At 49.5% G+C, this 13883-nt stretch overlaps 1 protein-coding gene across 2 annotated transcripts; it reads left to right on the top strand.

Annotated features, from left to right (window-relative positions):
* The first annotated feature begins 721 nt into the window (after positions 1–721).
* Positions 722–10686, top strand: ZNF135 (zinc finger protein 135). Of its 2 annotated transcripts, XM_025984422.2 has the most exons (4): positions 722–1019; positions 2405–2489; positions 5180–5306; positions 8180–10686. In XM_025984422.2, the coding sequence occupies exons 2-4, from the start codon at positions 2457–2459 to the stop codon at positions 9907–9909; spliced, it is 1890 nt and encodes a 629-aa protein (XP_025840207.2). In that variant the 5' UTR covers positions 722–1019; positions 2405–2456; the 3' UTR covers positions 9910–10686. The 2 variants fall into 2 exon arrangements, with proteins under 2 accessions (XP_025840207.2, XP_072616525.1); XM_072760424.1 differs by lacking the exons at positions 722–1019; positions 2405–2489; positions 5180–5306 and adding an exon at positions 6082–6222.
* Positions 10687–13883: the final 3197 nt, after the last annotated feature.

The raw sequence follows: 13883 nt of genomic DNA on the forward strand, positions 1-13883 counted from the left end.
CACCTTGTTGGTTGGTGGGTGCCTGGTCCACTGACTGCTGTACCCTAGGCCTAGAGCCTGGCAGGCCTTGGTCAATGTTCAGCCAAAAATAAATTCAGTCAAGGAGGGCACTTCCGCTTTGAATATTATGCTGTTGTTCAAATGCACACATCTGACAGTGATGTAAAGCAGTTTAAAAACGTGTCTACCACGGGATGTTTCCTACGACCACGTCTTCAGTAATGCAAGACAGGGTCGGCGTGGCAAATCGTAAACGGCTCTAGTATTTGGCATCTTAGTCAATGTCACTGTTTTAATTTTTTTGCGGGTCATTTTTGTGTCTTGCATTTTCTTGCTGTTTTTTGGAAGCACCACGTGTGTTTTACAGTAAAGTTTACGGCACAGTTTCCAACATGAAAGAACTCAGTCGTCGCTCCAGGAGGACTTACTTCACTCTGGCCCTACTCACACCGCCTCGGCGCGGGGGCGTCGTCCTCGGGATCTCCCACCGCCTCTGCTGCGGGTGCTCCTGACCCCCCACCACTGTAGCTACACTAATCCCCAGCCAGTCCCCGCTGTAAGAGCGCGAGGACGACGTTCACGGGGCCCACCACACAGCTAGCGGGGACTGGACATTTTTGACGGCGCCATGAGGACCCGCGCCGAAACTCGAACTCGGTTCCCGCGAGGACGCTCCGGGGTCAGATGGCAGTTGCGCACAGAGCCCGCGCGTGGGCCTCTGGGAGTTGTGGTTTGGCGCCACCCGCGCAGGCGCAGTTCCGGCCAACAGCGGGCGTGGCCTTCGTCCTGCCATCAGGCAAGGGCATGGAAGGGTTTTGGGGAGGGCAGTCTAGGTTAAGGTCCGCGAGGCCGAACTCCTTACTCCCGAGTCCCGTAGCCACGGCCCCGGGCGAGGGTGAGGCGAGCAGGGAAACGACCAAAAGTGCGCGCGCCGCCCTCTGGGAGATGTAGTTGGGCGCCCCAGCGCAGGCGCAGATCCGCCTGGTGACGGCCGCGGCCTTTGTCTTAACGTCCCGCTGGTAAGTGAGAATGGGGTGGCCGGATCGGGGGAGGCCGAGACGGGCGGGCATCTGGAGTCTTCCCTCGTGCGTCTGTGGAGAGCCCCCTTTCCTGTTTTAGGCTAGGGCGGGTCGCTTCGGGGGCGGTTGGGGCGGGGCCAAGTGGGCGGGGCCCAGACCGGGTCCGAGAGGAGGAGTTGCGGCCGGGGTGGCGCTCTGGCTTTGGCAAAAGGGGTGGGAGCCCCCGGCTTCTGGATCAGCGTCAGGATGGCAGCTGGTCCGACCCTTCAGAGTCTAGAGCCAGCCTGACCTGCATTCCTACCTGCTTTGGTGGGACGTCCAGGGTTTGGAGGGTGTGGAGGGCCTAGCCCCGCTGTGGAGTCTCTCTGGAACTCACCGAGCGGCTTCTCAGGACGATGGTGAGGGAGACCGAAAGCACAAGATTTTACTCCCAGCCATTTTACTCCCTGGGACCCAGAACACAGACTCATTATGTTAAGAGTCTTATTGAGTACTATCCAGGCCTCTGTATTAATTCAGCAAGCACCTATTTTGATGTCCTGGGTGCCAGGCCCTGTGCTATACCCAAGAGCCCCCAATATTGTTCCGGTCCCCAGATCCCCCAGGGGAGTCAGGAGGATGATAAGAAACCTGTCAACACATCACTGAACAAGATAACTCCCATCTTGGAAACCGCTGTGAAGACAATAGGGCACAAGTGATATGGGGCAGAATCAAGGGTGCCCGGGAAGGGTCATCAAGGGGAAGTACAGAGGGACAAGGGAAATGCATTCTACCAGAATGAGTTTCATTCTGGGCACTCAGCCAGAGATGAGCTTGTAAACCACCACCAGTGGAGCCTTGCATGTAGCAGATGCTAAATAGATGCTCACTGAAGCAAGAGGCTTTTCTTCCAGCACAGATTGCCTTCATGTGTGTACTGCTGCATGCCAGGCTCCATTTTCAGCCCTTGCCACACCTTAATTCCTGTAATTTCTGTGCTGGGTCACCACTCTCATTTTATGAGAGGGGGAAACTGAGGCAAATAGTGCCCGAAGACTTCATAACTGTCTAACTTTCTGTCAGTAGCAGAAATAGTTATCACGCTGGAAGTCATCTGAGCAACTGGAGGTCTGTCCCTTGCCTGCTGTGGCCTTCAGTTTTTCTATTTGTGAAATGGGGTAGGAGAATTCAAGGTAATCCATCAACTGCCTGGAATAGCACTGGGCAGAGTAGAGGCCTGGAGAACGCCAAGCTGAGGTTTCATTGTTGGTGGGGTTGGCCTCGGTGCAGGGCTCCAGGCTCTAGCAGCCACAGCCCTTCCTACTTGCACACAGATAACAGGGTGGGAGGTTTCTGGTCACCACAGCCACTTGCCTAGTCTCTCATATCCCCTTTTGCCCCAGAACTGCCTGCAGAGGAGCTGGCTGTTCCTGCAAGAGGCCAGCGGAGGAGGGAATGACTGCTGGGCTCTTTGCTGCTGGGGCCCCGGTGAGTACACTGCCAACTTCACACACAGGCCTTCCAGGCCTGGCCTTCGGTCTGCACAGACTCATTCTCCTCTCAGGGCCTTTGCCCTTACTCTGTTCCCTGCCATGAATGTGCTTTAGTCAGCTCCATCTTCCTTCCAATTTCACACCTCACCACCTCTGAGAGGATTTCCCTGATTCCTTCAAGATTATGATTTTCTTCAAGACAGGTGAGGGAGGGGCAGATAGCACTTATCCATTCCACTGATATGTCTGCCACTTTCTCAATCCAGGGTTCCAGTTTGTACTGCCAGCTCACTCTCTCCATCCAGTCCCTTAGGCAACAGGCACTTAGCACTTGCTATTGACCAAGTGGTTCACCAAGCTCTGTTATAGGAATTACAGGTTTGGGAAAAGAGAAGATGAACAAAAAAATCACCATTCCTGTGAGGCTTACAGTCCCTATGAGGAATGTAAATGCGCCAAGTGCTGTGCAGGGAAATGAAGCCCAGAAGAAGATGGGCTTAGGCACCAGGCATTAGCCAGTATAGCCCAGAAGGCCTCTAAGAGGAAGTGGCCCCAAAACAGAGGCCTGCAAGGGGTTGGGGAATGAGATCAAGGCCAACAGTAATAATATTCCAGGCTGGGGGAGTACCGCAAGCAAATGCCTGGTGGTGGAAACAGGCACTTTCCATAAAGGGCAGGTACATAACATAATAGGAAGACTGAGAACAAGGTCTTCTAGGCCAGTTGCTTGAGGCTAGGGCTTTGGGAAGCACTTCTGACCATTTTTGCCCCGTGCAAAGGCCCAGAAGTAGGCACTCAGTGAATGGGTGGAAATGTACCAAAGCCTGTGGTCAGTACTGGACACACTCCATCCTATCTTCCAAATACGTCAGCCCCGTGAGGTTGGAATGAAGAAACTAAAACACAGCTGGGAGTGGCTGAGCCAGGGCTAAACTCAGGATGCCTGGGCCCAGCTCAGACCATGTGCCCCCACCAAAGCCCCCAGTGCTCAGCACACATCCCACTGCCTTCATGACTCTTCTTCCAGACCTCTGTATGGCTACGCCATCAGTGTCCCATTTTCTCTACACCACTTACCCCTCCTGGGATTCATTTTTTTAAAATATTTATTTATTTATTATTTATGATAGACATAGAGAGAGAGAGGCAGAGACACAGGAGGAGGGAGAAGCAGGCTCCATGCCAGGAGCCCGACGCGGGACTCGATCCCGGGACTCCAGGATCGCGCCCTGGGCCAAAGGCAGGCGCTAAACCACTGAGCCACCCAGGGATCCCTGGGATTCATTTTTTGTCAGCTCCCAGACCCTGTAACTAGCGCATGAACACCATGTGGCCAGGTGTGTATCTCTTGTTTCCATGGCATCTGTGGAGCCCTGAAAGGTGACCTGCACTCAGTGGTCTCTGCAGATAACACTAAGACCTATTGAGTCTGGAAAATGTAGCAGAAATAGGGATAGGGAAGTTAGTAAAATAAAACCTTCCCAAGCCCCCCAGCACACTTGCCTGAATGGTGGCTCACACAGGTAAAGCACCCAATATGTGCCAGGCTTGGGGCACACACACCATGTGAATTCCCTTATTCCTCCCAACAGCCTTCTCAGGGAGTTCTCAGTAACCTACAGATGAGGGCAGGGAGGCTCAGAGCACTTTAAAACATGGACCTGAGGCTGGAGTTTAAAGCCCAATCATCTGGGTTGAGGGCCACGTCTTGACAGTGCCCCCCCAGCCCGAAGCCTAATTTAATACCCTCTGCTGCCCCACATCTCCCCTCCTCTGGTGGGGAAATGTTAGCAGAGGCATATGCTGCCAGTTGGGCCAGGATCCAGTATTTGGCTACCTTGTGTCCCTCACTCCCATCACTCAAGGCAGTGACAGCTAAAGTCAAGGTGAGGCCCTGGACTCACTTGCCTCTGCCCACCTCCCCACCTCGCCCAGCCATCCACAACACTTGATTTGGTGAGATGAAACTGCCTTTGCAGAGGATGTCTGTTTCTGCCCCTCACATGCCTTGAAGAAAATCATAAATTCCCCACCCAGTCACAGAAGAAACTGGCCTTGTGTGGGAATTTCAGAAAACACACAAGTGTGGTAGTGATGATTCTGGAATCCCCCTGGGAGCCTCCCTGCACCCCAGAACCCATTTAGACTTTCTCCTTGGGATTGTGTTTTTACCCCAATTAATAAATGTCCAAAATAAAAGACTAGGAAATGGTGCCCAGGAGTCCTTTAACTGGGGACCCCCATCTAGTTCATTTGCTCATTCCCTCCACTCCATTGACTCTTCTCTTTCCTCACTTTGTATTCAGGTATCATTAATACGTAATATAGGTTTAAGTGAATATGCAGCTTGTTGACTGCAGGTATGGACACCAGTGAACATTCTAGCTGATGTTTGGGAGGTTTTCAGCCTCCCCGGGCTCCATCATGCCCCTCCCTTGGTCACTGCCATGATGGCATTTCAGGGGTCCTGTGTTTGCAGGACCTGGTGGGTCCTCTTATATCCTAAGACCCCCTTTCTTCTAGCAGAGCCCTTAGACCCCACAGGAAAGCTGACCTAAATCCTTAGACCTGAGAACCGCCCCCACTCCCCCCCACCAGCTTGGCTCTCCCTGTCCACCAGCTGCTCCTACTAGCAGCCATTGCCAGGTGTGGCCTGGGTGAGGACATTTGTGTGTGATGTTTCAGGAGCAAGTGACCTTTGAGGACGTGGTTGTGGACTTCACCCAGGAGGAGTGGGGGCAGCTGGAGCCTGCCCAGAGGACCCTGTATCGCGATGTGATGCTGGAGACCTTCAGGCTCCTGGTGTCTGTGGGTAAGGCTACAACTGAACCCCTGATGGTCTGCCCCCAGCACAGATTCTAATTCTCCTGGGTTAAAAGTAGGGGTAGGTTTAGTCCTTAAAAGCAGATACCTAGCATGAGTTTTGGGCTTTAGAGACCTGATATTTGGTTGGAAGTTATAGATCCCACCCGAAAATGCCAGAGGCAGAAAATCCTGGGGTAAGAGGGCCATAGTGGCTCCCATGACTGCAGAATCCTAGGGTCTTTCTGTAGTGCTATCAGGAACCCCCTCCCCCCACACTTCCTCCCTCTGTATCTCTTTCTGCCTCCATTCACAGATGGGCCCCCGGAAGTGAGAAGACAACTACCAGAGTACCTCTTTTGCATCTGAGACCAGCAGAAAAGACAGAGTCTGTGTCCTGGACATCCATAGAAGCTAGATCTTTCTATGGTCCTAGAAGGTCCTAGGTCCACTGGTCATTATTGCCAGCAGGCAGGGGAAGCAGCAGAACTCTAATTGGCGGGGGCTGGGTCACACATCCACCCAGAGCCAGTGTTGGTGTCCGTATGAGGCCCAGCATTAGGGCCTCTACCACAACCTGTCACCTCTAGGGCCTACAGCCAATTGGTCCCAGAAGACTGAACATGGAGTGGACAGGGGGATGGGGAGGGTTCTGGAATACAGAGGCATACTTGTGGGTCTCCCTTGAGCAGGATGTTGGCTCCCCAAGCTGGATGTCATCTTCCTGCTGGAGCAGGAGGAGGAGCTATGGGCAGTGGATGAGAGGGTGCCCTGAAGTGTGTGCTCAGGTGAGGGGAGAGCCCTGCAGGGCTGGGAGGAGCCCATTCAGCCCTGTGGCACTCTCTCTTCATATCTGCTTTCACATTCTTCAGGGCAAATTGACTACTCAGTCTTTCAGTAAATGTGCATCAAGCATCCATTCTGTGGTGAGTGAGACCAAGTTCTCATCTTCAGTTAATTTACATTCTTGGTGAGGGAGGGGGCATGCAGTAAACAGGTAAAATAATAACTGCATAAGATACGACATATGAAGAATGCTGCAGAAATGAAGCAGGTCATGAGGCAGAGGCCAGGTTGTGGGGATGACTTGAGCACGGATGAGGCTAGCCTCTCCAGGGAGGTGATGTATGAGCTGAAGCCTAAGTCATGGGAAACCAACCCCACGAAACAAGCTGGGAGAACAGAATTCCAGGCAGAAGGAATAGCAAGTGCAAAGGCACTGGTGGGGGGGGGGGTGGGGGGGCAGTTGGCTGCTCTTGCTGTGTAACAGACATTCCAGCTTCAGTGGTTTAAACCACAGAATCTTTTACAAACTCATGTATTTGTGGGTCAGTGATGTAGTTTGGACTTTTCCATGTACCCTTCAGGGTATGTTCTCTATATATTTTATCCGGTTCCTGAGACCAGTACCAACTCTGTAGGAAGTGGGGCTGTCCCGGCACTGGTGTCAGGCCCTGACCCAGGGGGAGAGGGTCACCGCAGAGTCTCTCCAGTTCAGAAGTAACCAGCCCTTACCTAAGTTATTAGCTTTCTATGGCTGCTGTAACAAATTACCACAAATTTAGTGGCTTAAAACAACATAAGTTGTTTTACAGTTCTAGAGGTCAGAAGTCCAAAATGAGTGTCATTGTGCTATAGTCAAGGTGTCAGCAGGGCAGCATTCCTTTTGCAGGGCCTGGAGAGAGCACATTTCCTTTCACTTTCCAGCTTCCAGAGATGCTCGCATTCCTTGCTTCACAGTCTTGTCCACCTTCTAAGTGAGCATGGCCCTAAGGTCTTCTCACATCAGCCTGGCCCTGGCCCTGGTCCTGGTCCTCCTGCCCTGCCCCCCATTATCTCGCAGTTCCAGAACCCTGTGATTGCCTTGGGCCCACTAGGATAACCCAGGGTAATCTCGGATGATTAGAAAAACAGGGACATATTTGGGAGCTACTATTTTGCCAGCCACACTTGGCTTGATCTCTCTCTTTTTTTTCTTAACACTTAACTAGAGTGTAACATAAGTGGGCAGTGGCCCCATCACAACTTTAGGCCAATCCAGTGTGGTAGTGGGGATGGCATACGCTGAAGCCATGGCTGTAGGGACAAAAAGCAGTTCTGCCAGGAAGAGGGAGAAAGGGATGTGTTTGTTCAGCACGTCTGTTGGATACTGCTGTGGGTGGGGATGCCATGGTGACCGAGGTGGACAGAAGCCCTGCCCTCAGGGAGCTCCCAGTGGGTGAGACAGACCCAACAGACCAGATCCAAGTCCTCTTATTCACCTTAGGTCATTTATCCACCCTTGTGGTGATATATAGCTCTCTCCAGACTGGGGGAGCTGGTGGTTTCTTGACATGTGGCAGAGGTGAAACAGCAGCAGGAGACCACTAAAAAGAAACTGGACCTGAGCAGTGGGAGGGCTGGTCTGGGTGGTCCTTCACCTGTGAGGCAGCTGTTCCTCCATCACCACCTGGCTGCTTTCGTCAGGGCCTGGCCATTGCTCTGCCTCTTCTGGCCTGGGGCATCTGCCGATGGCTTTCCTAGCTGCTCACTGTCAGCCCAGCGTCCTCTCTCTGCCCTCACTCTCTGTGTTCCCCTTGCTTTCCTTGCAAGATTCATCGTGTCCCTCCGCCAGCTCCCCGCTTCCCCCTTTTCTTTTCTGCTCCTGTTACTTCCCTCATTTGCAGAACTGTATTTTTAAATAGTCAAATGTACTTGTGCCTTCACCCTTTCAAAACTATCAGTTTTACTTTTTTTATTTATGTTTTTTATTTATTTTTTATTTATATTTTATTTTTTAATTTTTATTGTTTTTTAGTTTTACTCTTTATCTACCCATCCACTACCACAAACTCTTCCCCCCAAACTGAAATTAAGGAACATCTCCATTTTTGTTCCTTTCAGATTTGGAAACTAGGCCCAAAACCAGACTGTCAGCTCTAACGCAAGACATCACTGAAGAAACGCCCAGCAGTGTCTTGGTGGAAAGTTTCCTGTGGGATAGTCTGTGGTGCTCTGAGGATGACGATGCTGAGGGCCACGGGGGGCAGCGTCATGAGAGCCGAGATAGACACATGGTGCAGGCGGCCTTCATGCCCGTGAAGACACTCATGCAGCAGCAGCAGCAGCAGCAGGGGAATGAGTTTGGGGAAAACTTGATTCTGAGCCCTAGTCTCCCATCTCAGCCAGAGATTCCTGAAAGACAAGGCATCCACATGCTGGGGACACACAGGAAGAGGGGGATGCCAGAGCCAGGGCTAAATGCTCAACAGGAGATATATGCAAAGGAGAAGCCGTACAAGTGTCAGGCATGTGGAAAGGCCTTTAGTCACAGCTCAGCACTTACAGAGCACAACCGCACGCACACAGGAGAGAGACCTTATGAGTGTCACGAATGCGGAAAAGGCTTCCGGAACAGCTCAGCACTTACCAAACACCAGAGGATCCACACTGGTGAGAAACCTTATAAGTGTACTCAGTGTGGGAAAACCTTCAACCAGATTGCCCCACTGATCCAGCACCAGAGAACTCACACAGGGGAGAAGCCCTACGAGTGCAGGGAGTGCGGGAAATCTTTCAGTTTTAGGTCCTCCTTCAGTCAACACGAGCGGACTCACACTGGGGAGAAGCCCTATGAGTGCAGCGAGTGTGGGAAGGCCTTCCGGCAGAGCATCCACCTCACCCAGCACCTTCGAATTCACACGGGAGAGAAGCCCTACCAGTGTGGGGAGTGTGGTAAGGCCTTCAGCCACAGCTCTTCCTTGACCAAACATTGGCGAATCCACACTGGGGAGAAGCCGTACGAGTGCCACGAGTGTGGGAAGGCATTCACGCAGATCACACCACTGATTCAGCATCAGAGGACCCACACGGGAGAGAAACCGTATGAGTGCAATGAGTGTGGGAAGGCCTTCAGCCAGAGCACACTCCTGACAGAGCATCGGAGGATCCACACGGGAGAGAAACCCTATGGGTGCAATGAGTGTGGAAAAACCTTTAGCCACAGCTCATCACTCAGCCAGCATGAGCGGACGCACACAGGAGAGAAGCCGTATGAATGTGGTCAGTGTGGGAAGGCCTTCCGGCAGAGCACACACCTCACTCAACATCAAAGAATCCACACCGGGGAAAAGCCCTATGAGTGTAGTGACTGTGGCAAGGCCTTCAGTCACAGCTCATCCCTAACCAAACACCAGCGGATCCACACTGGGGAGAAGCCCTATGAATGTAATGAGTGTGGCAGAGCCTTCAGCCAGCTTGCCCCACTCATTCAGCATCAGAGGATTCACACGGGAGAAAAGCCCTATGAATGTAATGCATGTGGCAGAGCCTTCAGCCAGAGCTCCCTTCTCATAGAACACCAGAGGATTCACACCAAGGAAAAGCCCTATGGGTGCAACGAGTGTGGAAAATCCTTCAGTCACAGCTCATCGCTCAGCCAGCATGAGCGGACACACACTGGGGAAAAGCCCTATGAATGTCAGGATTGCAGGAAATCATTCAGGCAGAGCACCCACCTCACTCAGCACCGGAGGATCCATACAGGAGAGAAGCCATATGAGTGCAGGGACTGTGGGAAAGCCTTCACACACAGCTCGTCCCTTACCAAGCACCAGAGAACTCATACTGGGTAAACCCACTTCACACTCACTGGAACATGGGAAAGCCTTAAGTCATAGCTCATCCTGTACTATACTTGGCCCAGTCATTCTCAATGGAAACAATACAAGTATATGCATATGCAAGCCTTCAACCAGCACATGTCTCAGATACCCTCAGAGAGATGTGGTGGAGATGATTGTGGAAATATTAAGCTATAGGTCATCCATCCCCAGATATCAGATCATTTAAACAGTAGTAGGGAAATGTGGAATTAATCAGTGTTGAGTACCCTCAGTCATAAGTGCCCACTAATGCTACATTGTACAACCTACAAAAAAGAGAAATGGGGGGGCGGGATGTAGTGGATCTGGAGATGGCTTAATTCACAAAATTCCAAATGAGAGATTTTCAGAGTGGTGAGAAACCCAACAAATGCTTTTGTATACAGGAACCAGATACACTCAGAATTATCATTGCACATTACATTCTTGGGAGGGGTGCTTTTGAATGGTGCAAGATGACTTTATATAAATTTCTCTACAGGACTCACAGGCATTAGAAACACAGATGTTGCTGTTTCACAAAAAGGAAGATTTCTTTTCCCTTTGTTAAGCCATCATCTTATGAACAATAGCACCTCTGTATTGGAACCTATGTTTTGCAAGATTTATCTTTTTTGAGAAATGTACAAGTTAATCTTCTCTTGATAGTTTTTCATTGATTCTTTTTCCTGGTGTTTAATAAGCTTTTGTTTTTGTATAATCTGTGTTGAAGGTCCATAGTATCACATTAAATCCTGAATCCACTAACAGCAGTCTCTCTCAGAGCCACAACCTTTGAACAGTGACTTATCCTCATTAGAATCCGTATTTAAATTGCATTGGCTGGATATGGCCACCAACTGTCAGGGTTATATCGGTTGGCTTACTTTACCAATCACAATCCTGGGATGTAAGTTTCTCAATAACTTGAAATTTCTCCCTCGGGGGAAGGATATTACAAATAGTCTTCCAGTAGTCCCCAGTATGCTTGTGCAATGCCTCCTCTCTTTTTGGAATTAATTTCATCGTCATTTAAAAGCCACTCAAGAAAACAACAGTCCCTGGTATAAACAATGCAAGCCACATCAGTAGATTTAGCTATTCTAATAATACCATTTAGGAAGCAAGAAGAAACAGGTGAAATTAATCTGTCCCTATATATCCCAAATGTAACAAACCACTGATGGAGGAGATGTTTTGCTTGCTTTGTGTATGGTACATCTTTGAAATCCATTGTGTATTTTGTTTGTGGCCCACCTCAGTTTTCTGTAGCCTCCTTTTGGGTGCTTATTTGCCACAAGGAGCCAGCCAGTGGCTGGACTGGACTAGGCGGCTTAACAGCCTCAGCCCTGGTCAGCTGTGTCCAGCTTCCTTTATTACGTGTATCCTACTGTGTCCCTATGTTTCTGTTCTTGTGTTCCTTCTTGTCCTCAAGGAAACCAGATGTACTGAGAAGATCAGCTACTTTAAGTAAATGGCATGAGAGGCTCTTACCCCTGAATCTAGTGTAGAAAATATGTCACACTAGTTGTGCACAGTTCAAACTCTCTAGGGTTAGAATTCTTGTCAGAGAACACTACATTTGGAAAACATGTTAAGGCTCCTCTATTCCAGTTCAGTTCAGTAAAACTGGAACCTGACTACACACTCTTGCAGTCCTTAGAAAATGCCAGATCACTGAGAACCCAAGCCACACAAGCTCCTGCTGTCCTGTTGCAGCCCTTGCTCACCTGCCCTGCAATAACACAACAGGAACACAGCTCGGAATTGGGAACCATGGGGAGGTGCCCACAGTATCACTTCTACCCCACATTAGGGAGGGAAAGAGAAGTGCCTTCCCACCAGTGCTACTCCTGTGCAGGCACATTGAGGACGTTATACCCAGAGTGTCAGAAAAATCGCAGGGTCACATGCACTTCTGACCAGGGGCCCTGACTTATTTGGATAGTTGCTGATATATCTTAATCATTGACATAAAAGTTCAAACCCAATAAGGAAAACTGAAGGGTGTGAATACAGATTCAGAAGAGGCCGTGTTTTGCCTTTGCTCACCGGACACTTGTGCTTAGAACCCAGAGATGCTACGGCTTCCAGCTACCACGAGGCCACTGGGCAGCAAGGATGTTCAAGCCAGGTGGGCTCTGTTCATGGGCTCCAGTCAGCCAGGCCTACTCTGCGAGTCCTCCCAGCCACATCAGGCATGCACATGAGCAAGGCTTCAGGTGACTCCAACCGCACAGCTTTCAAGGTGCCTCAGATGTCAGGTTCCCAGCTGAGGTCTCACATGGGCAAAAACAAGCCATACCTGCTGTGCTTTTTCCAAATACTGACCCCCTGGATCTGTAAGTAAAACAAAACGCTAATGTTTCATGCTGCTGAACTGTGGGGTGACTTATTGCACAAACAGTAGTAATCCATAAACCCCGGGACCTGGGACCTCCTGCTGCAGAAGCCAGCCCCCAGTTGAGAGTTTCCCCAACTGTCCCCTTCCCGAATGGCCATCCCTCAGGAGCCCTACTCTCAAGAGATACATCTCTTGTCAGCCAGAGGGTGGGGCTGGAGAACCATCATGTCAATGAGACTTGGGTGGGGAGCCACGTGTTTTATAAAATCAGGCTGTCATAGTTTGAGGGCGGGCTGGGCTACATTATATTTTTGTTTTTTGTTTTTGTTTTTTGCTGCATTATATTTTGAAGCTCAGTTTCATGGATTTGCCATGAAGTTAATGAAGCTGAAGCTCTAAGGTCCTCCTTCACTGTTTTGCAACCCTTTGAAGGCCAAGTGCTTAATTTTAGTAACTTTGAATTTTTTTCCTGAAGAGAGACTCCTCAGTTGTGTGGAGCTGAGGCTTAGTGAATCTGGCTGGAGCCCAAGTTCCACTGATGCCACTCCTGGGGCTTCTGCACAGATGTAGTGAAACAGCCCAGCATGTCCAAGGACAGCAGGTCTTCAACTCTACTGTGAGTGAAAATTAGTTGGGGGTGGAGTGGGTTAGATCTGAGACTGGTCAGTTTGAGGTGGGTTCTCCAAACGCCAGGATGTAGCAAGTGTGAATTGATCTCAAGCCTCCTGAATGGTCTCACTGCCAGAGTCCACTGTTGCCAAGAGTGGCTGTGCCCCAGTAGCCTCAAGGGTGAGGGAATAGTTTGAGCCCTGACTTTGCATTGGATTCAGAAGACTGAACAGAGGACCTGCCTTTCTCCACATCAGAAACCCACCAATCCATCTTGTTATGCCAGTCGCCTGAAGAAAGTCCACAGTGTCTTCCTATAACCCTCCAGACAACTAAGTCACTGATTCATTCAAGACTCAAGGGACACACACACTTAGAATGCTCACAGGTTTTTTTTTTTTTTTTTTGAGAATGCTCACAGATTTTATATATGCACCAAACACATACATACCAAAATCTTATACACAGAACAATTACTGAAACATATATAACCTACTGAGATGTTAAAAGTAATAGTTCCCATAAGATGGGACCATGGGAGATTTTTTCCCCTGTATATTTTTTAAAGTTTTCCATAATTGGAAGAATTCTTTTCAAAATGGTGAAAAGTGAATTTTATTATAAAAGCCCTATAAATAATTTTCAAGGGAATTAAAGCAGAAATAACTAACCCTAGTTCCATGACTCTAACACAACTATTTTCATGTTTACACTTTATTTGCTATTTGAGGACATCAACCATCCTTTATAGTTAGAATATCTGTGTTCTATTTCCTGAGCTACACTCAGAAATTATTCTTCCGTGTTGCTGCATCTTCTTATCATCAATGCTTTGTTATTTCTATGAATGAATGGTTCTACCAAAATTTAAGTGATGGTTCCTCTATAACTGGGCACTTAACTCCATGCAAACGGTCTTTCTAGTCGCTTATGTGCATTTTACCCTTTTTTGTTTCCTCTATAATTTTAAAATCCCAGAAAGGCTTTCAGCATCTCATTGTATATAGCTTTT

The sequence above is a fragment of the Vulpes vulpes genome, chromosome 1 (genome assembly GCF_048418805.1).
Source record: "Vulpes vulpes isolate BD-2025 chromosome 1, VulVul3, whole genome shotgun sequence".
In the NCBI taxonomy this organism is placed as follows: Eukaryota; Metazoa; Chordata; class Mammalia; order Carnivora; family Canidae; genus Vulpes; species Vulpes vulpes.